The 25281-nt window shown below is 35.8% G+C and overlaps 1 protein-coding gene across 1 annotated transcript in view; it reads right to left on the reverse strand.

Annotated features, from left to right (window-relative positions):
* Positions 1-25281, reverse strand: part of LOC150074941 (nonsense-mediated mRNA decay factor SMG9-like) — a 314293-nt gene that overhangs the window by 31160 nt on the left and 257852 nt on the right. Inside the window, exon 9 of the mRNA XM_090388997.1 lies at positions 22334-22426. Coding sequence (XP_090245123.1) covers positions 22334-22426 — 93 coding nt within the window. The remainder of the gene's footprint in view (positions 1-22333; positions 22427-25281) is intronic.

Here is a 25281-nt window from a genome sequence, read left to right on the forward strand (position 1 = left end):
AAAATGTGTAATTAGACTCAAGAACTTTCAAACCTGGAAGAAAAGGTGACACATTTCTCCATATTCAATTCCCTGTTAACACGTTGACTGCCAAGCTAGTTTAAGAAAAAAATTCTCCTTCGGCCAAAAAAATATAGTAAATAATTTGATTAATAATTCTAAAATGAATATTTAAATGTCATGGTTATGTTGTTTTTTCACTTAAAATATCAAAAAAGTCTTTTTTTGTATCACATATAAGGTTACTTTATTACAGCTCAAATATCAGAAAATATTTTTAATTGGCCAAGATAGTGTCATCGATGAAACTCTTATTCCTTGGAGGGGCAGGCTGATATTCTGACAAAATACAGCAAATAAAGCTCAGATATGGAATCAAACTGTCCAGGTTATGTTGCACTGAAGAATATGCCCGGTTGAATAAAATTTATTCAGGAAAATCTGAAAATTATTGAAAATTCGTAGGTTTAGCTGCAAAGGATTACTGCAAGCACTTCTAAATGAAGGTTGCACCTTGTATGTAGACAATTTTTATACGAGTTACCATCTGGCATTGTTTCTTCATAACAAAAACTTGTTATTGGTATGTTAGCATTAGCATTAGTAGAGGCATACGATGCAAGAAAGCAAGCTTATGCAGCATCAGCCAAAAAAAAAAAAAAACCCCTCCCATTTCATCTCTTCATTCGTTCCAAATGCCTGTCCAGCTCAGCCTTAAATTTATTTAGGCTATTAGCTTCCACAACAAAAGATGGAAGCCTCTCGCACCAATTAACTACCTAATTAGCTACCAATTAACTACCAATTAACTGGCTAAAGGCAAATTTCCACACGTTCTACAACTATCTTTCCTCAATTTGAAACTGTGCCAACTCAGGTTCTTAATCTGAGCAAGAGGAAGAATTCCATCAGCATTCAGTTTCCTCAACCCATTCAAGGCCTTATACACCTCAATCAGATCACCTCGCAGGTGCCTACTCTCCAGGCTCTACAATTTTCAGAACTTAAGCCTTTCTTGGTAAGAGCACCCCTTTGTTCCCCTCACCAATCTTGTTGCTCTTCTTTGTACTCGTTCTAGCAACTCTACATCCTTCCTAAAATGAGACCTCCAGACCTTTACACAGTACTCTAAGTGTGGCCTGACCATTACCTTGTCTAACAGGATAATGATCTCCCTGTCCCTACTATAGGGACAGAGAGATGAATATCCTATAAATTCCTATATATCATTGACAAGACAGCTTGATATCATCATTCTTCTCCTCTCTTCCTTGGTGTTTCCGTTCTCTCTCTCTCTCTCTCTCTCTCTCAGGGTAACTCAAATTTTTTTTGGCTGATGCAGTATAAGCCTCAGGCTTCCTTGCACCATATGGCTAATAATAATAATAATGACCTGCCCTGGCAGCCCATCTGCACTGCTCAGCGAACTTCATATTTAGCTGCACAATTACCCCCAGGTCTTCACTTTCTGCTTCCCTGAGTGTAGTACCACCCACTAGGTATGTTTTTTTTCGGTTATTGCTACCCATATGCAGTACTTTGCATTTGTCAATGTTAAATTCCAGTTGCCACTTCTCAGCCCATTTTCACAACTTATTTAGATCCAGTTGGAGTAGCATACTGTCATTACTGCTGTTAACAACCCTGCCAACCTTTGTATCATCTGCAAACTTGGACATTAAACCTGATATACCTTCATCGATATCATTGATAAATATACAAAACAACAGTGGGCCCAACACCGAATCCTGGGAAACTCCACTAATAACACTTGTCCACAAAGAGCAGTGTCCATTGATTACCACTCTCTGTTGTCTCCCACTCAACCATCCCTTGTTATGAGCCATTAAAAAATTTATGCCTGAAGATGTCATGTACTCAAAGCTAAATAAAGGGGAGATAATCACCAAGGAAGAAAAAAATGGAATTATTGTTCTAAAGTGGCGAGATGTGACACTACTGACAACAAAGCATGACCCAGAAGTGGTTGATGAACCCTCCACCAGTAAAGGAAGATGAAAAGAAGCCAAACAAAAACCACCTCCTATTCTAGCATATAATAAAAGAAAAGCAGGAATTGATTTATTGCACCAAATGGGTTCATATACCAAAACGTTAAGGGGATAAAGTGGTACCATAAATTAGCGATAGAATATATATTTGATATATTGCACGTCAATGCCTACATGGTGTACAAAAAATGCCACGCAAAAAAAAAGTATAAAGATAAGCTTTCGGGAAGAGATAGTTACAGATTTACTAAATATAGAATGGAAACAGAAACATAATAAGCCAAAATGTGAGAATACTCATATACTAACTACAAAATTCGATGCAAACAATAAGAACTTTAGAAGAATGTGCGTTTTTGTTATGCAAAATTGAAAGAGTTGAAGGAAGATCAGTTGTTAGCAGAAAGGAGAAAAGTTTCTACTTATTGCACAGACTATTTTCAGCCTTTCATGTTTTGCACAACACCATAAATCTACATAATTTTTTAATTGTAAAATTTGTAGAAGAATTTTAAATGATGAGCAGTTACTCGCTTTTTTCTCATAGCACTATGTGAAATTCATCACATGTATCACCAAAGGCCACGCTTTTCAAAAATAATATAAATTTCCAATTTCCGATGATTTTCTGGTGTCGGTAATATATGTCTGACGCGGTGTCTAAAAAACCTAATGGTATCAGACATATACGGCCAATGCGGCAGTCAATATGTTAAAGCAAGTGGATATTATTCATCTACTTCCTGCTGGACTGTATTTCATTTACATTTCAGGAAGTTGGCCTCTTTATTGTAGATATGGTAGTCAGCCTAGTTATTAAACTTTATTTCCATTTCTTGAAGCTTTTTGTTTTCTGATCAAAGTTTTCTGACCAGCACTGCACCATGAATTACACTTTTCAGAGATTTTTAATTTGTTGGCAGCTTGAGCTTGGGATTTATTACATTGATTACAGTATTTCTGATTCATTACAGTTCTCTAATTTTTAATAATAAACAAATGTGTTATTATTCCAGCAGAAAGTGCAATTCGCTCAAAATGAGAGTTTCAAATTTCACTTGCTTCATAGCATTGCCAATTTGAAATTAATTTTTGAAAACATTTTGAAAATTGAAGTGAATAATAGTATCTAATATATATTTTTAATTTATTTAAACTATTTATACACATAATAAACAGAAATAAATGTGCATGTTCAAAATTTCATGTTTCCAGATTTTTAAAACTGGAAAACAGAAGAGACTAACAGTACTACTATTTTTTTTTTTTTTCATGCCTGTATCTCTTTTAGTTTTTTTTAAAATAAAAGGTCCAGATCTTTTATTTTAATTGAAAAACAGAGCATAGAAATAACATAAGTTCAGCAATGCATAAAAGCACTTTAAAGTTCACTGAGATAAATATATATATATATATATATATATATATATATTACACCAATATGGATACAGCCAAAAAATCTATGCCCATTGTAATTTCCCTCCTTGAAGTTCCTCTTTTTTCTAACTGTAGGTCGAAATTGGACAGTACCCATTAGCACTGTGGTCCCTTGCTAATAGCTGAACTGAGTTCCTGTAATGGGTCCTTTGCTACTGAGTCGGCGCCTCCGTAGCCAGGTGGGAAGGAGCAGCAGTGCATAGCACACGCTTCTTGATTAGACCGGGGTTCGAGCCCATCACCACCAAATACGGAGGATGCGGAAAGGTCATGGAATGACCACCGCATATCCCGGAGCAATATGGCCTTAGTTGCTAATGCTCCTAAAAACGAAAAAAAAAAAATAATAAAATAACAATAGCTACTGAGCCATGTATTTTTCATGAGTAAAGTCAACTTGGTAAAGAATATTCAATTTGCATGCTGAAATAAGTCACCTGATTTAGAAACCTTCTCCAACTGGTTTGAATCATAAGTTCCAATCCAGTGGTAAAATCTCCAATCGGAATAATCACATTCACTTCTTCTACCTTCTTTGTAAACGTACTGACACTCATTTCATTTACCACTGGCTATTACACTATAACATCAATGTGGATCTGGGTTTTTATTTATGAAAACCCCAATCGCGAGTAATTATTAGAACCAACAGTACTTAATACTATGCTTGGGTTGGAGGTTAAGAAGACGAAGGAAGATATTTGTTGACATTAGATTTGAACTTCTGAATTCAATATGTTCTTCCTATGTATTTTCAGAAAATACATAGGAAAGAAGGTTGTTCCAGAAAACTGCAGTTGAATGAATAAATGAGGAAGGTGAAAAGTTGGTTCTGTGAGTTTCAAGTTGGCCAGTAAATGGATGTTGGCTGGTGGTGGCACGTGTTCAGACTGTTTTGAAAGAGAGAGCAGAAATTATAGAAGCCAATTCTGAAAAACAGTGCCCATGGAGGTATCTGAAGAAAAGGCATGCAGCAGTAACAGTACGTCTGTTGAACGATAATTGGATGGGAGGGATTAGTCATCATTTTCAGGAACTGGCTGGTATGAGCAAATTTCCAAGCAGAAGGAAAACACCTTTGGAATAAGAAAGTGAAAAAATGCAGCAAAGAACAGGCGTAAGTTCAGGAGCACAGGGTTTGACAACAAGTGGAGAAATACCATAGGAAGAACATATTGAATTCAGAAGTTCAAATCTAATGTCATCAAGATTGGTCAAAATGCTTCTGACATCCTTTTGACAGACCACAGGAGGCATTGAATGGAGCATGTTGGGAATGGTGGGAAGTTTTACCAAGGTCATTAATACGTGAGTTGGAAGAAAAATGAGATGCTAGCAGGTTAGCTTTATCTTTGGCTGAAGTGGCAACAGAACCATCTGCTTTTGAGAGAGTTGTGATCAGAGATGAGCAAAATTTGGGGCGAATAGCTTTGGCAAGAGACCAGAATGCTGGGCTACCATTAGGGCAAGAAACAAATTTTCTACTCTTAGCCTGTTCAAAATCTTGCTTGGACTGATTAATAATTTCTTTACAATTGTTGCAAGCTTTGGTATAGGCACAAAATGAAACTGAATAATTGGAAACAAGCCCATTATGATATCCAACATTCTTCTCTTGAACAGCCTTAGCACATTATTGGAAAACCAAGATTTAGATAAAGGTTAAGATTTTAAAGTGGAGTATGGGATAAATGATTCCATTCCTACAAGAATAATTTCACTGACACAATCTGAGCAAATGTTGACTTCAGAAGTTTTGAAACGGTAATCCGAACAATGAAAAGAAATCCCACAAGTCATCTCATTTTTCATTCTTTTAAGGCCAAACAACACAAGGTTGGGAACAGCCATGAGATAAAAGCTCACTGCAGAAGAGATAATCACCAAATTGTGATCTGAGGTGCCTAAAGGACCACTCATTTCGACCATGTACTTAGAAGGGTTGTTTCGGGGGAAAAAATGATCAAGTGCGTTGGCTGTATAGTTAGGATTGTAGGTAAATGAATAATCTGTGCAAGTTCATTAGTAATTGCAAAAGCCTCAGCATCTTGACCAGCTGGCTTGGTGTGAAGAAAACGGAGGCCAGCTGGAGTTGTGAACATTAAAATCACCAAGGAAAATGACCTCACTGTAAGAGAAGTTGGATTGGAGAAAGTCAAGTTGCAAAGAGATGAAGTCTAAGAGCTCCAAGGGATTAGTGGAGTTGGGAGAATGGTGGAGACAACAGAAGAATTTAACAGAATGAGGTAGAGATTTTAAATCAGTGAAGACTGAAAAGAGGAGATTCCAAATTACCATGTGTCTAACAGGGAATATCAGAATGGACATATGCACAAGTACAACCTTTTAGGCGAAATGAATCATACAGCAAACAATTTGAGCAACTGAGTTGAGCAGTAGTTGAATTAACCAATAACTGAGATTCTGTCAGAAAAATTATACGAGGTTTGGCAGACTGTAAGTGGAAATGGACATCGTTGAGATGAGAATTGAGACCATGTATATTTGTGTAATGAACTAGGAAGTGTTTGGGAGGTTTAGATCTTTTCACAGATAAGCTTACTCTATTAGTTTGAAAATTCATGTTGTATTCAATTGAAGGAATGAAACTTTTTGATATGGCATACACATGGTAAGAATATACCCAAATCCTTGACATAACGTGGCCTCGACAATCCCCCCCCCACATACACACTACTCGGACTCCCTCCAGTCACTGTAGAGGTAGCAAGATTATACACTAATTGATCTGGAAGCCTTCTAAAGAGTTATCAATAGGTTCGGTCCAGTGTACTAACTAACGGCAAGTCTGCAAACACCGTTTTAGAGCTCTACCCTCGAAATTTAAGGAAAATTGGATCTCGCCATGATGTCCATCCTAATCTCAAAAGTCATCAGTCCTACTGCATGATGGAAGAGATAGGGAAGGGTTGGGCGGACTTAGCTCTGGAGACTAAACATGGGTTCCACGACTTCACGCCTCCAATAAGCAATTTGGTGGTACTGCACTAGCCGAATAGTTATTGTTACTAGGCACTAGCCTAGTATTGCCTGGTAACGAGGAGTGGCATTCCTCCATGTGATGTGGGTGCCACACCTTGACCCCTGCTTACATTGGTTCCCACATGGGTGGTCACCCACAGTGTGCTTGGGCATCGGGGTTTTACCCAGGATTAATAAGTCCCACCATCGTAAAGGTGCAAGCAGAGGATTTGGCTATCACAGACCATCCGGACTTTGCAGGAATTGGATCGACTTGACTTGAGTGTCACCGGAATATCAGTTTAATGAGCATTTTAGACTCCCAGGTAGCAAGTATAGCTTGTCTGGCATATCTGAGAGAATGTCTGTGACAACCTCAAGGACCAAATTAAAATCAGGGAAAGACCATATCCCAATCACATTGATTTTGATAAAAAGCATAATGTACCACCACTCATCCTGTCCTATTATCTCACCTGTACACAATATTTGTGTACATGAAAACCCCACTGTTAAATGCTGGCAATTTGTGTTGCTAATTTTGTTTCATTTCCCACAATGTCTTCTATTTTTCATACTTGCAGCTTTGAAGATTAACTGGAATATATAAATTTCTGTCAATTATATGTATCTACACACAGTATATATTGATATACAGATATGAGGGTAATGTATTTCAAAGTGAAAACTTTCATATTACTCAACTTGATGTCCCAGTTAATACTGGAATTCTCCTGGTCTGATGATTATAAACGAGAGCTGAAGGAGTACTTAATGAATTCTCTCCATTTATTTTATTTAATAAAATGTAATTTATGATTATAACATCACACATTAATCCAGCAATTTATCACCCTAAAAACTGAAAAAAATAACTGATGGAACAAGAATACAGGTGTTCAGTATTGATTCTCTAATGCAGAGTGGCAAGGTGTGTGTAAAAAAAAAGGTGGAAGTGGACAAAAAGAAAACTTGAAAATCAAGCAATTTAAAATACTTCTTTGACTACCCATTTATTTCTACCAGAAAATCCTGAATAAAACCAAAACTATAATCTAGCTTTAAATCTATTGGAATGAGCAGCAGCTGGGTATTTCAGAGACTGCTGGGAGTCATTGCAGTACAAGTAAACACATGGGTTGCGTTAGGGTAGTTAAGAATAGGAACAGATGCATGTATACTGTATATACACCAATGCTAGGAGTTTGGTAAATAAATTTGATGATTTTGAGGTATTTCTCAAAACATCAAAGGCAGATATTGTTGGGATCAGAGATGTTGTGTCACACACATATAAGGAATGCAGAACTGCAATTTGGGGAGTACAATGTTTACAGGAAGGATAGACAGGATAGCAAGGGAGGAGGGGATATGCTATTAGTTAAGAAACATAAAATCCAAGGAAGTGAAGCCATTCGACATTGCTGGACAGTGCTGTGTCAAGTCAGTTTGGTGACTCGACACTGCACTGTCTCATTGGGAGATCAAAATTGAGAGTAGGAGTGTGCTATAGGCAAATGACTCTGATGAGTATAATAAGAAACTGTACAGGGAAATAGAGTGGGCCAGTAAATCAGAGTCTTATAATGGGGGATTTTAATTTCCCAGATATTGACTGCAATTTGTGGGTTGGTCTCCCACACACTAGCAAAGCTTTTATGGATTTATTGGATGATTTATTTCTACATCAGCATATTTGGGAGGCAACTAGAGGGATTAATGCTCTTGATCTGATTATCAGTAGTGATTCTTCATGCCTTAAGAATCTGCAGATAAAGGAACCACTAGGTGGCAGTGATCACAGTGTGCTGAAGTGGGATTTACTCAAAGAGGTAACTATCATGAGGCAAAGGGAAGGGTTTTTGCTTTTGTAAAGGCGACTAGGGTGGTCTGAGGCAGTATTTAAATTCTATATGGTGGGACCAACTGATGACGTTACCAACAGTAAATTCCAAAATGGGAAGGATTCAAAGAATTTATCTTGGAAGCTACTAGGCTTTACATACCAACTAAGAAATATTGTTCAAGGTTTAGGCCTAAATGGATGTCAGATGAACTAATGAGACATATGGCAGAGAAGAAAAATGCATGGGATACATAGAAATTAACGTGTAACATGGAAACCTATGATATATATAAGTTGGTCTGTAACCAAGTCACAAAGGAGATTAGGCAGGCAAAGGCAGATTATGAAAATCTTTGGCAAAGGAGGCAAAAAAAAACAAAAGAGTTCTTTACTTATGTAAACTCTAGAAGGAAAGGGATGAATCAGATTGGTCCACTGGATATCAATGGTTCAACTGTTGATGATCCTGCTTAGATCCTGCTCTAATCCAGCTCAAACAAAATGAGTATTTTGCATCTACATTCACATATGAAAAGTTATTCTCGGAGGGGAATGCCAGAGGTGAATTAAACTCTGGCAGTGAGCTAAATGATTTTGTAATAACTGAGAAGAAAGTAGACTAATGTTGAAGATAAACATAAAAAAGGCTCCCGGGGTGGATGGGATCTATCCAGTTATAATAAAGGAGGTAGCAAAGGAAGTAAGTAAACCCTTAGTTATAATTATGAGAGTTTCTTTGGGCTCAGGGGAGGTACCCATGGACTGGAGATGTACAAATGTTACCCCAATTCACAAAGGAGGATCAAAGGGCGACAAAAGTAATTACAGACCTGTTAGTTTAACTTCTGTTCCAGGAAAATTAATGGAGGCACTGATTAAAGAAGCACCGCAGGATCACCTAAACAAGACTTCAGTTATAGCTCGGACACAGCATCATTTTGTTAAGGGAAAGCCTTGCCTGACGAATTTGATTAGATGATGTGGTCACAAAGAAACTGGATGCAGGGAATAACTTTGATATCATATATTTGGATCTAAGGAAGGCTTTTGATACTGTTAGATAGGGAAGACTGCTGCACAAATTGGAGCAGTGTGGCATTGAAAGCAAATTGCTGCTATGGATAAAGGGATGGTTGAGAGGGAGAAGACAGAGAGTGGTAATCAAACAACATTGCTCATCGTGGATTAATGATATTAGTAGAGTGCCTCAGGGTTCAGTCTTGGGTCCATTGTTGTTTTCTGTATTTATGAATCATACTGATGATGGTATATCAAGCTTAATGTCCAAGTCTGCAGACAGTACAAAGGTTGCCAGAGTTGTTAAGGACACTAATGACAGTACTACATATGGGAAGCTGTAACCCCAGAGTAACATATTAACTCTGTGGTACTACACTGACAGTGGTAGAAAATGAAAAGGACCTGGGGTAATTTTGCAGGCCGATATGATGTTTTCTGAGCAGTGCAGACAGTCTGCAAGAGTAGCTCATAGTACCTTGTCAATGATTTACAGGAAATTTTCTAGCAGGGATAAGGAGGTGATTATGCCCTTGTATAAGGCAATGGTCAGGCCACACCTTGAGTACTGTGTACAGGTCTGGAGGCCTCATTTTAAGAAGGATGTAGAGCTGTTGGAACGAGTATAGAGAAGGGCAACAAGATTGGTGAATGGAAACAAAGGGTTGCTCTTACGAAGAAAGGCTTAAGTTTTGCAAATTACAGTGTCTGTTGACTAGGCACCTGCGAGGTGATTCTGATTGAGGTGTATAAAGCCTTGAATGGTTTGAGCATGCTCAATGCTGATGGGATTTTTCAGCTTGCTCAGAATAATCACCTGAGAGGGCATAAATTCAATTTGAGGAAAGACATGCAAGATAGATGTGCAGAAGTTGGTTGGTGGAACAGAATTCATCTTTTGTTGTGAAGGTTGATAGCCTAAATAAATTTAAGGCTGGGCTGGGCAAGTATTTGAAACGAATGGAGGGTTGAAATGAAAGAGTTTTTTTTTTTTTCCAGCTGATGCTACATAAGCTTGCTTTCTTGCATCATGCCAATAAAGATATTTCTGCTTCTTTAGTTAAATATAGTGATAAAGGTAACATAAACGCTTACATTAATATGGAAGTTTAAGTAAAATTAAATGCAACAAGGCATCATATAGTCATTAAATTCAACAAGGCATCACATAGTTATTAAATGCAACAAGGCATAACAATAGTCTTTTCTTTTAGTGAAGTGTTACTTATTCGATGTGGTGCAATACATGGAAACTTGTTGTGAAGGAAGAGCACCATATGGAATACAGATAAAATGATGCCCTTCACACTACTAATGTAGTTTTTTGTTTACGAGTTGCCTATGGTGTGTTTACACCAATATGATATAGATTAATAAGGAAGAGATATCAGACAAACTTATAATAGATAAAATAGCTATTAAAAATTACAATGACTACTAACCAGTAGTCATTGTAATTGATAATACAGAAAAGGATAAAGTTGCCTTACCACAGGTTCTTAGTATTGATAAAAATTACAAAAACCAAATGCCATCAGACTTCTCTAAAGAAGTCTTGGTAATTAGAATTTTAATGTAAACTTCAAATGAAAATACTAGTAGAAACTTACCTCTAAATACTAAAGGAATTATTCATAATTTAAACTAACTTTTAATTATAACCTTGTTGATTTATTATTATCTGAACATAGTTTTGTGAAGTTTCAGTAATTAACTCATTTAAGAAAGAAAGAAAGAAGATAATAGGAAACTATAATTATAATTAAAATAACACTACTCTTAGATGAAAGTTACGACTTTAGAAACTGAAGTATATGTTTAAAAGACATTTGACTCATCACAAAAGGGTAACTAATAATCTTGGAATTACACATATATATAAAAAATATATAAACATATATATAATCTTGGAATTACACATTTTTAAAATATATATTTTTTAAAAATGCCAGAAGTATTATAACTGCAAATTATGATATCTGGACTATTACAGAAACATGGTTATTTCCTCATATCATCAATTTTTCAGCTGATAAGGAGGGTTACAGATAAAAAGAAGGGTGGAGGGGTTGCTTTATTTATATATAGAAACATTAATATAATAATAGAAGTATTTGGGCAGAATTTGAGGGAATAAAGATAAAGTTGAAAGTAGGAAAAAATTATCTTACTGAAAATTTTATTATATTTACCTTCCCCTGTACTGGTTTTTACTTTAAATAAGCTAGAAATATTTATGGAACTAATCATTAAAATTAATCTTAAACCTGGTACATTACCTTAAATATATCATTTCATTGGGATTCATACAGTTGTAAATTTATCATTGAAAAATTGCATCAGAATAGTTATCTGTTAAACCTATTTTTAAGTTAATTTGATACAAATAAATATCCTTCCAACTAGAGGGAAAAACATATTAGATCTTGTATTTTGAAACTTTGATATTGAGATTAATCACACAAAATTATTTTTAATTCTGATCATTTTGACTTACAATTTGGTTTTGCTTTAAAAACTAAATTAGATAAATGAAAAAAATAAACCAGCAATTTATTAAAAAAACTAACTGTAATATAGTTAGTTGGACTATTGTTTAATTAGACTGGGACAAAAGTTTTATGAAATTAAGGATACCGATATTTTTTAGAAGCATATCACATAATTAGATGAACATTATAGTACAAACTGTTCCTATTAAAACTAAAAATGTAATAAATGTTAAATATCCTATTAGGTTAAATGTTAAGCAGCCTATTAAATATTATATAATTAAACTTTTGAAAAAGAAAAAATATTGGTTCAACCAATTCAAAAAAAAAAAAAAAATACTTCTCATTACTATAGATTCTTTTTTTAGGAAAAAAAGTAAAAAATAAAATAGGAATTGTTTATAATAACTATTTATCATCCACGGAATACTCAGTTTTCGTATCATATAAAAATCAAATATCATATGAAATTTCAAATCAAATATCAAATATCATATCATATCAAAATACTCAGTTTTCATAACTCAGTAACAAAAGGCTTTTGATACTGTTGTTATTTGGTTTTTAGGAGCATTGGCAACTAAGTTCATATTGCTCCGGGGATATGCGGTGGTCATTCCCTGACCTTTCCGCATCCTCCTTATTCAGTGGTCACAGGCTCGAACCCCGGTCTAATCAAGAGCGTGTGCTATGCACTACTGCCCACCCGGCTATGGGGGTGCCACTTTTATATTTTATATTGGAGCAGTGTGGCATTGGAGGCAAATTGCTGCTATGGATAAAGGGGTGGTTGAGGGGGAGAAGACAGATGGTGGTAATCAATGGACACTGCTCATCATGGACTAATTTTTTTTTTTGGTAGTTGTTGGCGCATCGGCTTCTGTGGCCATAATGCACCTCCCAAGGTTTTTTTGCAGTACTTTGATCCAAGCCCAAGGCGGGATTCGAACCCGCAACCTTTGGGTTGCTAGGCAGGCACTTTACCCACCCAGCTAGCCTGGTCGGCTCATGGACTAATGTTATTAGTGGAGTCCCTCAGGGTTCAGTGTTGGGTCCATTATTGTTTTCTGTATTTATAAATAATATTGATGATGGTATATCAAGCTTAATGTCCAAGTTTGCAGACAATACAAAGGTTGGCAGGGTTGTTAAGGACACTACTGACACTATGCTGCTGCAACAGGATCTGGTAAGGTTGAGCAGATGGGCTGAGAGGTGGCAAATGAAGTTGAACATTGACAAATGCAAAGAACTACAAAGGGGAAACAGAGCAACCCCAGAGCAACGTATCAACTCTGTGGTACTACACTGACAGTGGTAGAGAATGAAAAGGATCTGGGGGTAATTGTGCAGGCAGATATGAAGTTCTTTGAGCAGTACAGATGGGCAGCAAGAGTAGCTCATAGCGTCTTGTCAATGATATACAGGAATTTTTCTAGCAGGGATAAGGAGGTGATCATCCCTTGTATAAGGCAATGGTCAAATTCAATGGTTACCTTGAATACTGTATACAGGTCTGGAGGCCTCATTTCAAGAAGGATGTAGAACTGCTGGAACGAGTACAGAGAAGGGCAACAAGGTTAGTGAATGGAACAAAGGGTTGCTCTTACGAAGAAAGGCTCTTGCTCAGAATAATCGCCTGAGAGGGCATAGATTCAATTTGCGGAAAGACAGATGTAGGATAGATGTGCTGAAGTTTGCCTTTAGCCAGCGGGTAGTTGGTTGGTGGAACAGACTTCCATCCCTTGTTGTGGAAGTTGATAGCCTAAATAAATTTAAGGCTCAGCTGGACAGGTATTTCGAACGAACAGAGGGGTGAAATGGAAGTGTTTTTTTTTTGTTTTTTTTTTGGCTGATGCTGCATAAGCTTGCTTCCTTGCATCATATGCCTCTACTAATGCTAATGCTAGTTACTAAGAAAAAAGACCTTAAAGTTTTTTGGAATCATTTGACCTAATAAAAAGTGCAACCAAATATGGAAAAGAGCACATTATTACCAGCTATGAAAGAATTTATGGAATGCTTTGGAACGTGCTATTCATCAAAAGAAATAAATGTAACAATAACTTTCCTGAGGATATGCTTGGCAAAGATCATATGAGCAATTCTGAACTTAGTCCAGAAATACTACTGGATACAATTAGCAAATTTCCAATGAATTATAGTACTAATCTGTATAGTATTCCAATGGCTGTTTGGAAGAATTGCTTTACTGTCTTATCTGAACAACTGATACATTTTATAAATATGATTTTTGACTGGCCAATTACTAAGCAATTTTGTTTACTTTATTTCCATTTTATACTGCCTTACATAATGGCAAAAAGACAGCACATACTTAATCAGGGAATCATTCAATTCATATTCGCTGATGGATCCTCCAGCAGCTGAAAGTCCCCCGAAGGACGTGATTTGATATTATATAAAGATCAGAGGCAGAAAGCCCAAAAAAGATGGTTTGCTCCACATACCTCTATAATTCCAAGTTATTGTTGAGACCTTTGGTTATAATCCCTATTCTTGTTTACCTGTAATTGAGGCTATGATTAACATCATACCTCTGTTTAAGCCTGTGGCAGGTTTCCAAGTAATGGCCAGTTCCTGATGTGCATCTAGAAGGAACAGTGATTCATCTCTTACGTAGGGGTTGCGTTCATGTCTTCATCTGTTTAATATGGTTTTTTGATAACCAACCATCCCTTCTGGCTGAGCCTATTTTGGACAAAGTTAACAACCACATCGTACCTAGTAATTCTAATGCTATGTGTACATACAATGGCACCTTAAGGCAACGCAGGCAAGAGATTCCATCGCCATACTTCTTCCTCTTGATTTCTACAGAGGGTAGGGACGGTATTAATCCTGGTTCTTATTAGATCAATATAAGCATGATTGGGTCGTAATTTGGTGCCCTCTCCCACCCACCAATGGTGAGAATGCAAATACTTTGATTCTCATAAGGCGCAGCCATCAAAGGCTTCAATGCAATCTCTTGCATTGCAAGAGATGGGTCCACCACCCCTTCAGATGCACTGTTTTCAATTCTAATCCTTTCATTCATTAATAGCTTAACATTATTTAATTCCCTCCTGATGAGTAGAGGAAGCTATAGATCTAATCAAATTAGATAGTATGAATCAGAGCTGTAATACTCAATAAGAGTATTATATAATTTTACAAAGATCTAATCAAAGTAGAAGGTGAGTTCTACAGATTTAAAATTCTTTCTCTCAAGGAGGTGGATGGTCCAATTTGGACTGGCCATTTATTTAGCAAACTGATGACTAATTTTAGTTCCATATTCAAGAAAAATGATAAAAGTAGTCCCCTTTATTCAGAACAATCCACAAATCAAGCCCAGAGACTAAAAATCCCATTCATTAATTGACAATTACAAATCTACTGACAATGGAAAATAATATTAGGAAGGCACCTGATAATAACAAACAGATGGATATAATTCATTTACCTTATACAAAAAACATTTATCTCAGTTCCCCATAATATATAGTGTATTAAGCTCACTGGTGTGGGGGTGAATTGGCTCTGATCTGGTTTCATGATTACTTTTAAAGTAGGAAAAGTGTTATCAATTTTAATGATTCTTACTCAGATTATTAGTATTAGCAATGGCCACATGGTGCAAGGAAGCATATGGCTTATGCTGCACCAGCCAAAAAAAAATTATAATAATAAAAAATAATTTAAAAAATAAATAACAATAATAATAAAATAAAACAAAATAATAAGATTAAAAAAAAAAATTTTTTAAATAATAATAAATAAGAGAAAAGGAAATGGACAACCTAAGCATTTCTCTCCACCCATAGGTAATTATCCAGCTTACTTTTGAATTTCCCCCAAACTGCCTCTACCACCCATGTAGGTAACTTATTCCAGTAATTTATAACTCACTGGCTAAAATGAAACTTCCTGCAATCCAGTCTAAACATCTCCCATGTAACTTGAAATTATGGCCCATAGTTCTAGAATCGTTTATAACTGTGAAAATTTTGTCCTCATTCATTTTACTTATGCTTCTCAGTCTTAAACACCTCAATCAAGTCACCTCTAAGGTGCCTCAGAGAACTTAGTCTGACAATATTGTAACACCCAAGTCCCTTTCCTCCACTACCGGTTTTAGTTCAACTCCACCAAGTGTATAAGTTATTTTGGGGTTACTGTTACCCAGGTGCAATACCTTACACTTTACTATATTAAAGCATAGCTGCCATTTTTCTGACCATCCTATACTAATTTCAACTATTGACCTAGCTACTGAGGGAACAAAATCCATTTTGAAATTATAGAATGTAGAACAAATTATCTTAATATTTTAACAGGACTGCTGCATTTCTTAATGAAATCAAGCCTGACTTTTTTTTATAAAAACAATATTAAAAGTTAATTTGATAACTTGTTTGATGATTGATAATAATTATTGGTTTAATATACTACTTACTTAAATTAAGAATATAATTTTTTAAAGATAAAGAAATTTTTATGCATTTGTAATGTTTTTTCTGTCATCTTTTTTTATATTATTTTTTTAATTATATGGCTACACTTTTTCATTCATTAAATTTTTGCTTTTGAAACATTGTATTTATTTATGTTTATGTCATTTTAATGTTTATTTTTAAATAACATATGAATGTGTTATTGTATGCATATGTATATTACAGTAGATACACCATAAATTTAAACTACGTATGTAGTGTGAAAGGCGACATTTTAATTGTATCTCATATTGTGGGTGCCTTCACAATGAGATAGATGGTATTGCACTACTTCAAAGAAATAACACTTTTCTAGTAGAGAAGACTACTGTTATTTTTTTTCAGGCGATACCACCACCTAGAAGATAGTTTCAAAGCTTTTGGGCTTCATCACCAGTGGTAATGCAACATGCCATCACAGTTGCAAAGTTATTTCCACAATATTGTGGTATTACTTCGAGAAATCATGCAAATGACAATCATGACAACCAAACATACATTTTATTGCATTTATGTGTAAAACTGAAATGACAAGTTAATCTAATAGTATTATATACTGTAAATCAGCAAAATAAGTCTCAATATTTTGTTGTTCCTCCTCAAGCTGCAGTTACTGCCTAGCAATGACCTGGCATACAGTTAATAAACTTCTGGATATACAGTTGCCCAATTTCATGGCACTGCATCCTTACAATGCTTCCCTGCAACTGAATCTTACTTGTTGGCTTCTTCTGAGCAATTTTAAATGACTTTAGGTAGCAGAAATTTTCAATGGGGTTCAAAATCTGTTGCTTGGCCAGTCCAACACTATAATACCAGCATTTATGAGGTGTAATTACATCTTAAGGAAGAAAAATGAGGGTAAAGATTGGTGTAAGTATGTTTTAAGCCTTGTGAGACAAGAAGACAAACTCATGATTAAATATAAATAGCATAAAATGTACCAATTTTGCTGTGTGGCGAGGTGTTTAGTCCTGTTGAAAAATGCAATTTTGTACGTCTGTGTGGTGATCCCTAATAATGGGTTTCAGCCACTCCTCCAAGATAGCAGTGTATGTTTCTGTATTCGCCTTTCCATTAATAAACTTAATTTGCTCCACCCCTTTGCTTGTTATGCATCCTCAGACCATCTGACTGGAGGGGAGCTTCATAGTGCAGTCAGGATGGTATGACTCCAATTTTTGCCTTCTGACATATCGCTTCCCATCCGAGCCATGCAGGTTGAATTTTGATTCGTCAGAAAAGATGACTGTGTCCCATTGTTCATTTGTCCTTTGTTGGGTCAACAAAGGGTTCTTCTTGGGCCGAGATAGGCATGCAGACCACATTCCGAAAGCTATCTCTGGATAGTTTGTGTGCTTATTTCAACACCAGATGCCATCTCAAAGTTCAGTTTTAGATCAGAAACAATAGCATGGCGATTATGAAGGCATAGCCATTTCAAATATCGATCTTGGGAGGGCATAGTCACTCTCTTACGGCCTGATCCAGGTCTTCTCTTCATATCATTAGTTTCATGCTTTAATTTCAGCACCCAATATACTGTTGACAGATGGCAGCCTATTTTATCAACAATAGCATGCGTAGAAAGCCCTTCCTGGGACAGAGCAAAAGCTACACTTTTTTTTTCTTGGTGTCAACTGAACAAATGGAGCATGCTTACACCTCTGCAAAACAGGATACTAATGAGCATGTATACCCTTTCAATGCTGTACTTATAGAATCGGCTGATACAATACCTTGCAATTACTCTCTGAAGCAATAGAAGATTTATCTGACAATACCTTTTCTTTGCAACAAGCAAAATGACTGTAATCAAACAATATCTTATATGTTTCACTAGAAATATTATTTTTTTTAAAGTGATGCAGTGTTTTTGTCTGCCACTGTACACGTGTACATGTATGTGATTATCATAACCTGAATTGTAAACCACAAATGTAAGTCTTCTGGCTGTTGTGATTAACAGGGAAAAAAAATGATAAAAATTACCATAGTTGGCATTTTGGTTGTAATCATTAGTTTTTTTCCCAAAGTACACTCACCTGGATAATAGGTAAACTCCAGACAATTAAAAACATAGATACTGCTAACAAAACTAAACATTACTATTTTAGGGAAAAGAAATTTCTGCAGTGTGCAGCTACAGATTCCCAAAATTTCTTTTGTTACCAATTAAAGAAATTATTACCAATTTTTATAATTGATAGTAATTATTGTTTCTTTAATTCGTCGGTAAATTCTTTCATCAGATACAAAATTGGGACTACACTTAAGTTAATATTATTCCAGTTTGTACTGTTGCAATTTATTACCCTTTTGTATTTTTACAGTATATGCTGTTAAAAACAAATTTAAAATTTTGTAGATAATTAATACTAGTGAACAAACTCTGACAGTCAAAGGTTTGCATTAGCATATGATGCAAGAAAGCAAGCTTATGCAGAATCAGCCGAAAGAGGAAGAAGGAAAAAAAAAAAAAAAAAAAAAAACGCTCCCATTTCACCCTTCCATTCATTCCAAATATCTGTCGAAAGCCTTAAATTTATTTAGGCTTTCAACTTCCACAACAAAGGGTGGAAGTCTGTTCCACCAACCAGCTAGCCGCTGGCTAAAGGCAAACTTCCACACATCTATCCTACAACTGTGTTTCCTCAATCTGAATTTATGCCATCTCAGGTAATTATTCTGAGCAAGAGGAAAATTCCCATTAGGATTGAGCATTCAAGGCTTTATACACCTCAATCAGATCACCTCGCAGGTGCCTAGTCTCCAGACACTGTAATTTGCAAAACTTAAGCCTTTCTTCATAATAGCAACCCTTTGTTCCATTTACTAATCTTGGTGCCCTTCTCGTTCCAAAAGCTCTACATCCTTCTTAAAATGAGTCCTCCAGATCTGTATACAGTACTCAAGGTGTGGCCTGACCATTGCCTTATACAAGGGGATAACCACCTCCTTATCTCTGCTAGAAAAATTCCTGTAAATCATTGACAAGGCACCATGAGCTACTCTTGCAGACCGTCTGCACTGCTCAGAAAACTTCGTATCTGCCTTCGCAAATACCCGCAGATCCTTTTCATTCTCTAACTGTCAGTCTAGTACCACAGAGTTGATACGTTACTCTGGGATTACTGCTTCCCATATGTAGTACTTTACATTTGTCAATGTTAAACTTCATTTGCCACCTCTCAGCCCATCTGCTCAACTTTTGTAGATCCTGTTGCAGCAGCGTACTGTCATTAGATGCAGATGTGGTTTATTTTGTTATCATGTAAGACATTTATAACTGGTTGATTATTAAGTATGATTCTGCTATTTGGTATTTGATCCAGTATAGGTTTCGGTACTTGCTCAAAGGTTTTTACAGGTAATCTGGCACAGCTGTGTCTGCATGAAGTGATAAATCTGAAACTCACCAGCAATTTGTGAAATTTTGGAAAGAAGCATACAGAAATTTAGAGTTATCATTATTTAATTTTAACATTTTGTTCAATGTTATTGATTTTTTAGTGATAATATATTAGGTGAAGGTATTTTGTAAATTCATTTCACTTGATGAAGCTTATTATTTTTGAATTTAAAAGATTTTGCAGAATAAAGCATAATTATTTGCTGCCTTATCGATAGAGGTTAGGATAAAGTCTTTTCGAAATACATGCAGCTCTTAGTACTATGTTGTAATTTTCAGTACAACTCCAGTGTATTTGTTGATTATTTTACAGAACATAGTATTGATCCCAATTTGGCAGGATTCAACAGGTGTAATTTATTTTTTAAGCCAAACAGATGCAGTATTTTAGTAGAGCCTGATATATTTGCCTTTTGGAAGCCAACATTGATACTTTTACTTAATCTAAACTTATATATCTATATATATATATATATATAGATATATATATATGACAGGATTTTTCTTGATTCTGGATCTGCTACTATTTCCAAATTTCTCGTAACAATGTGTCCATGATTTGAATCTACATACAGACATATACCTACATACCATGTCCGTATGTAAGTATACAGACATATACCTGGTTGTTTGCAAATGCAATTTTCTAGATCAAATTATTGATCTAGAAAATCACTAATATTGGTGGCAACATTTTTATAATTACAAGCCTTTAGTTCAAAAGGTTTTGAATATTTAAATCTAACTTTTATTTGGAAATTTCTGTGGTTATGCAATAATATAAATTTATATATTTATTTACATTTATTAAATTCATTAACTTATTTTGAAATAACAGAATCGTTATGGATTAACTTTATTGAAGATTTTGGTATTATATGTGTGGCAATAAAGTTCCCGGACTGGTGCTGTTGCAGTCATGTTTGATGAGTTTGAAAATAAATGATAGGGATATCTTGAACTTCAAACTTCTTCCAACAGATACTGGTATAGAGATTGTCAAGTAGGTTAACAGTTTGAAAGAAGCAACCAGTTTAGCTAGAAGTTTTAATGTTGTCTCACAATTTTGAAATGGAGCAATGAATGAATATCATTTGTTTTAAAGGGAAAATGTGCAACAGAAATATGTTAAAATTGTTTATGATGATGAAACTTAAAGTCATACCAGTGTGTTTCGAGGGTGGAAACAGTTCAAAGATAGACATGAGGATGTTTACAATGATCCCAGGTGTGGGTGTCTGTAAAATTCTCGAAATGAGAACAAAGATACAAAAGTTTGGGAAATTGTTGAAAGACATTGTCATTTGATCCTAAGAACAATGGTTAATGAATTGGATATGAATAGGGAGACAATTCATCTAATTCTGCATAAAGATTTACAGAAAAGGAAGGTGTGTGTGTGTGCAAAATTTGTGTTGCACAGCCTCACAGACAAGCAGAAGCAATGAAGAGTGTCATCGTGCGAAAACTTCAATCAGACTTTTCAAGATAATCCCAATTTCCTGAACTCGATTGTTGCCAGAGATGAAATATCAGAGCATGCAACGGACTTCAAAACCATCACCAAAAAGTTTCATTTATAGAAGTCCAGGATCAAGGCAATGACAATCATGTTTTTTGAGAAAGAGGGTGTCATTCACAAGGAATTTGTGAATTGCACCTGAAGGGGGATGGGGGGGAGGGAGAGATAGAGAGAGAGAGAGAGAGAGAGAGAGAGAGAGAGAATCAATGCTGTCTTCTACCTATACGTACTTCAAAGCTTACAGAAACACATTTTTGCGGTGAAGCCATAATTTCAAGAGAAAGCAAGCTCTTGTTGCACAAAAATGACCCAACCCTTGTTGTGAAGACATTTCTGATTCAATGTGACATTGGACAGATCAACTATCCACTTTACTTTCCCGATCTAGCACCAATGGGCTGCTTCTTCTTTCCAAAAAGACTGCCTAAAAGGAAAGAGATTTCATGATGATGATGACAAAGAGTAAAATGTAACTCTCAAAATGAACTCACTGAATGCCTTTGCTGGTTCTTTTCAGAAACTTTTAGAGTGGCATAATAAGTGCACCCAAGGTTAATTTGAATAAAAATAAAACCATTTTTGAATTTCTTCACATATTGTTCTTTTTATTGCTCCAGTCTGGGAACTTTATTGCCACACAGTGTGTGGCAAAAGCTGCAAAATCAAACTGTATTAATTTTATATTCATATATATATATTTTATATATTTTTATATTGTTTTATATATTTCTATATTTTTTTATATATTTACTTTCTTTTTCTTTGAAGAAACTCCAGTTGTGAGATGTAGTGTGACCACCAAAGTTGCAATTCTCATGCTACATCTCAGGTTTTCACCTGAGACGTAGCATCAAGTACTCTCTGAAAATAACTATAAAATTACAAAACTTTTATAATTTTATAGATATTTTCAGTTTTTTAAACAATTTTTATAAAATTATTAAAACTATAAATTTAATTTTAAATACTGCTCTAGAAAACTATATTTAGGAAGATGAAGAAAATTTCAGTCTTAAATCTTGAAACAAAAGTTTTGTGCAATCATTCTTTTTTAATGAAAGAAATACATATTCAGTACCACAAACTATCATGCTTAGAAAAGTTTGGAGCTTACCATCATGAGTCTTAAACTCTGGAAGAAGAAACAAATTTACCCCACAATATAATGCTCTGTCACTCTGATTTAAATAAGGAATGTGAACAGAACCTAGACAAACACAGAAATTGCTTTGTTCAATAATATACATATAATTTTCAACTAAATATGTACTGTTTCAACATATATTTCAGAAATTTGCCCTATCTAATATTCACAAAAGTGGAAAAAGCTGCATAATTTACAATTTTGAACCTGATCTTAAACTAATACAAGGGGGCCTTCTTGTTACCTTCTAAACAGAGTAAGGAGTTCTGCACAGAGTAAGGAGTTCTTGAACAGAACTCCTTACTCTATGCAGAAAATCAGGCTTCCACTTCATTCATTACCTCCTCATCAGTCTGAAATCTACAGCCCTGTATTGGTACTTTCAATTTTACAGAAAAATTCTAAGAGTGAGATTGGGAGAATAAAGTACTGCAGATTTTCAAGGCTACATCTGATTGCAGTGCCTCCGTAGCCAGGTGGGAAGGAGCAGCAGTGCGTAGCACACGCTTCTTGATTAGACCGGGGTTCGAGCCCGTCACCACCAAATACAGAGGATGCGGAAAGGTCAGGGAAAGACCACCGCATATCCCGGAGCAATATGGCCTTAGTTGCTAATGCTCCTAAAAACCAAATAACAACAACAACAACAAATCTGATTGCAAAGTCCACTGTGAGAGCAGCCTTGTGTCAGGAGAATTATTTGCTTGGAGTCAGCAGCCTATGGATAGCTTCTCATGTCTCATCAACTTGATAGTCTCTCTTAACTTTTCCAGAAGACAAGAGTAGCACTACTCAATGATGTAAAATAATGGAGTCACTGGTTAAAGATGCATTTCAGGATCATCTAGACAAGACTGCGGCGTCACTGGTTAAAGATGCATTTCAGGATCATCTAGACAAGACTGCGGCAATAATTCAGACACAGCATAGATTTGTTAAGGGAAAGTCTTGTCTAACAAATTTCATTGGATATTATGGTGTGGTTACAAAGGCACTGTATGCAAAAATAATTTTGATATCATTTACTTGGATTTCAGGAAAGCTTTTGACACTGTTGAGCATGAAAGATTATTGTACAAATTGGAGCAGAATGGTATTAAGGGTAAGTTGCTACAATGGATAAAAGGATGGTTAAGTGGGAGAAGACAGAGGGTGGTAATCAATAGGTGCTGCTCTTCGTGGACTAATGTTATTAGTGGAGTCTCACAGGGTTCGGTGTTGGGTCCACTGTTGTTTTGTATATTTATCAATGATATTGATGAAGGTATATCAGGCTTAGTGGTGAAGTTTGCAAATGATACAAAGGTTGGCAAATGGGCTGAGAAGTGCAACTGAAGTTTAACATTGACAAATGCAAAGTACTGCATATTGGTAGAAGTAACTCCAAAGGAATGTATCAACTGTGTGGTACTACACTTAGGGTGGTAAAAAATGAAAAAGAGCTGGGAGTAATTGTGCAATCAGATATGAAGTTTTCTGAGCAATGCAGACAGGCTGCCAGAGCAGGTCATGGGGTTTTGTCAATGATATTCAGGAATTTTACTAACAGAGAAAAGGAGGTGATTGTTCCTCTGTATAAGGCAATCGTCAGGCCACACCTTGAGTACTGCGTACAGGTCTGGAGTCCTCATTTTAGGAAGGATGTAGATTTACTTGAGCGTGTACAGAGAAGGGCAAGAATATTGGTGGGGGGAATGAAGGGATCCTCTTACCATGAGAGGCTTAAGTACTGCAAATTGCAGCGGCTGGAGACTAGGCCCTGTACAAATTGAATTGTACAGGGCCTAGTCTCCAGGCACCTGCGAGGTGATCTGATTGAGGTGTATAAGGCCTTGAATGGGTTGAGCAAGCTGAATTCTGATATCCCATCAGAATTCAGCATGATCAACCATGCTCGTAATCTTCCTCTTGTTCAGATTACGAACCTAAGGGGGCATAAATTCAAACTGAAGAAAGACAGCTGTAGAATATATGTGTGGAAATTTGCCTTTAGCCAGCGGGTGGTGAATTGCAACTGTCGGCAAACTTCCATCTGTCGTTGTGGAAGTTGATAGTTAAATAAATTTAATGATGCTAGATAAGCTTATACGCTTGCTTTCTTGCATCACATGCCACAATTATTATGTCTTTTTGAAGGTAATATGGATACATTTAGAGTCCCACATGACATTGTTAGCAGACAGGTTAGGTTACAAAAACATTCATCTGTTGTTTCTTGTTTCTAGTGATGTACCCAGCACACATCTATCATCATTCTCTCTGACAAGCTCCAAAAATTGGAGCTTTTGAGGAAGTGTCAACAACCTCAGAACGAGTCGAGCTATGGTGGAAACAGATCCACAGCTAATATTCAGTCATCATGCATACTGTCACTCACACCTGAACTGTCTTTTCCAATTGCTCATTCTTATACGATAGGTAATCCTTCTCATATACAGCTTTCATCTACTCATGGATTTGTTTTGCTTCTTTACCTTGCAAATGAAATTTTATTATGTTGGACACCAACCATCACCAGCATTTCATCTCTCACTGTATTTATGGCTCTAGTTCTGTAACTGATGTAGCTGGAAAAACAAATTATGAGACTAAGCATGTGTGTAGGTATATATATATATATAAAAAAAAATTAAATTAAAATTTCTTGATAAGATGAAAAAGATTTAATGGAATGAAGGTCCATTGTCACTACACTGGTATAAGTTAATTAATACCAATAAAGTGACAAAGTTATATTTCAGTAATTATATTACTGCTTTCCAGTTTATTGTCCAAATTTGTAAATGAAAAAGGTAAGTAGTTATAAATTACCAGGTGACATAGAAGCCTAGGGCAGATATAAGCTAGTCTGCAATCAAGTCACAAAGGCGGTTAGGCAAGCGAAGGCTGATTACAGGAATTCCCCAGGAAAGGATGCA

This window comes from Mastigoproctus giganteus, chromosome 14 (assembly GCF_048544385.1).
Source record: "Mastigoproctus giganteus isolate SK-2022 chromosome 14, ASM4854438v1, whole genome shotgun sequence".
NCBI classification, from domain to species: domain Eukaryota; kingdom Metazoa; phylum Arthropoda; class Arachnida; order Uropygi; family Thelyphonidae; genus Mastigoproctus; species Mastigoproctus giganteus.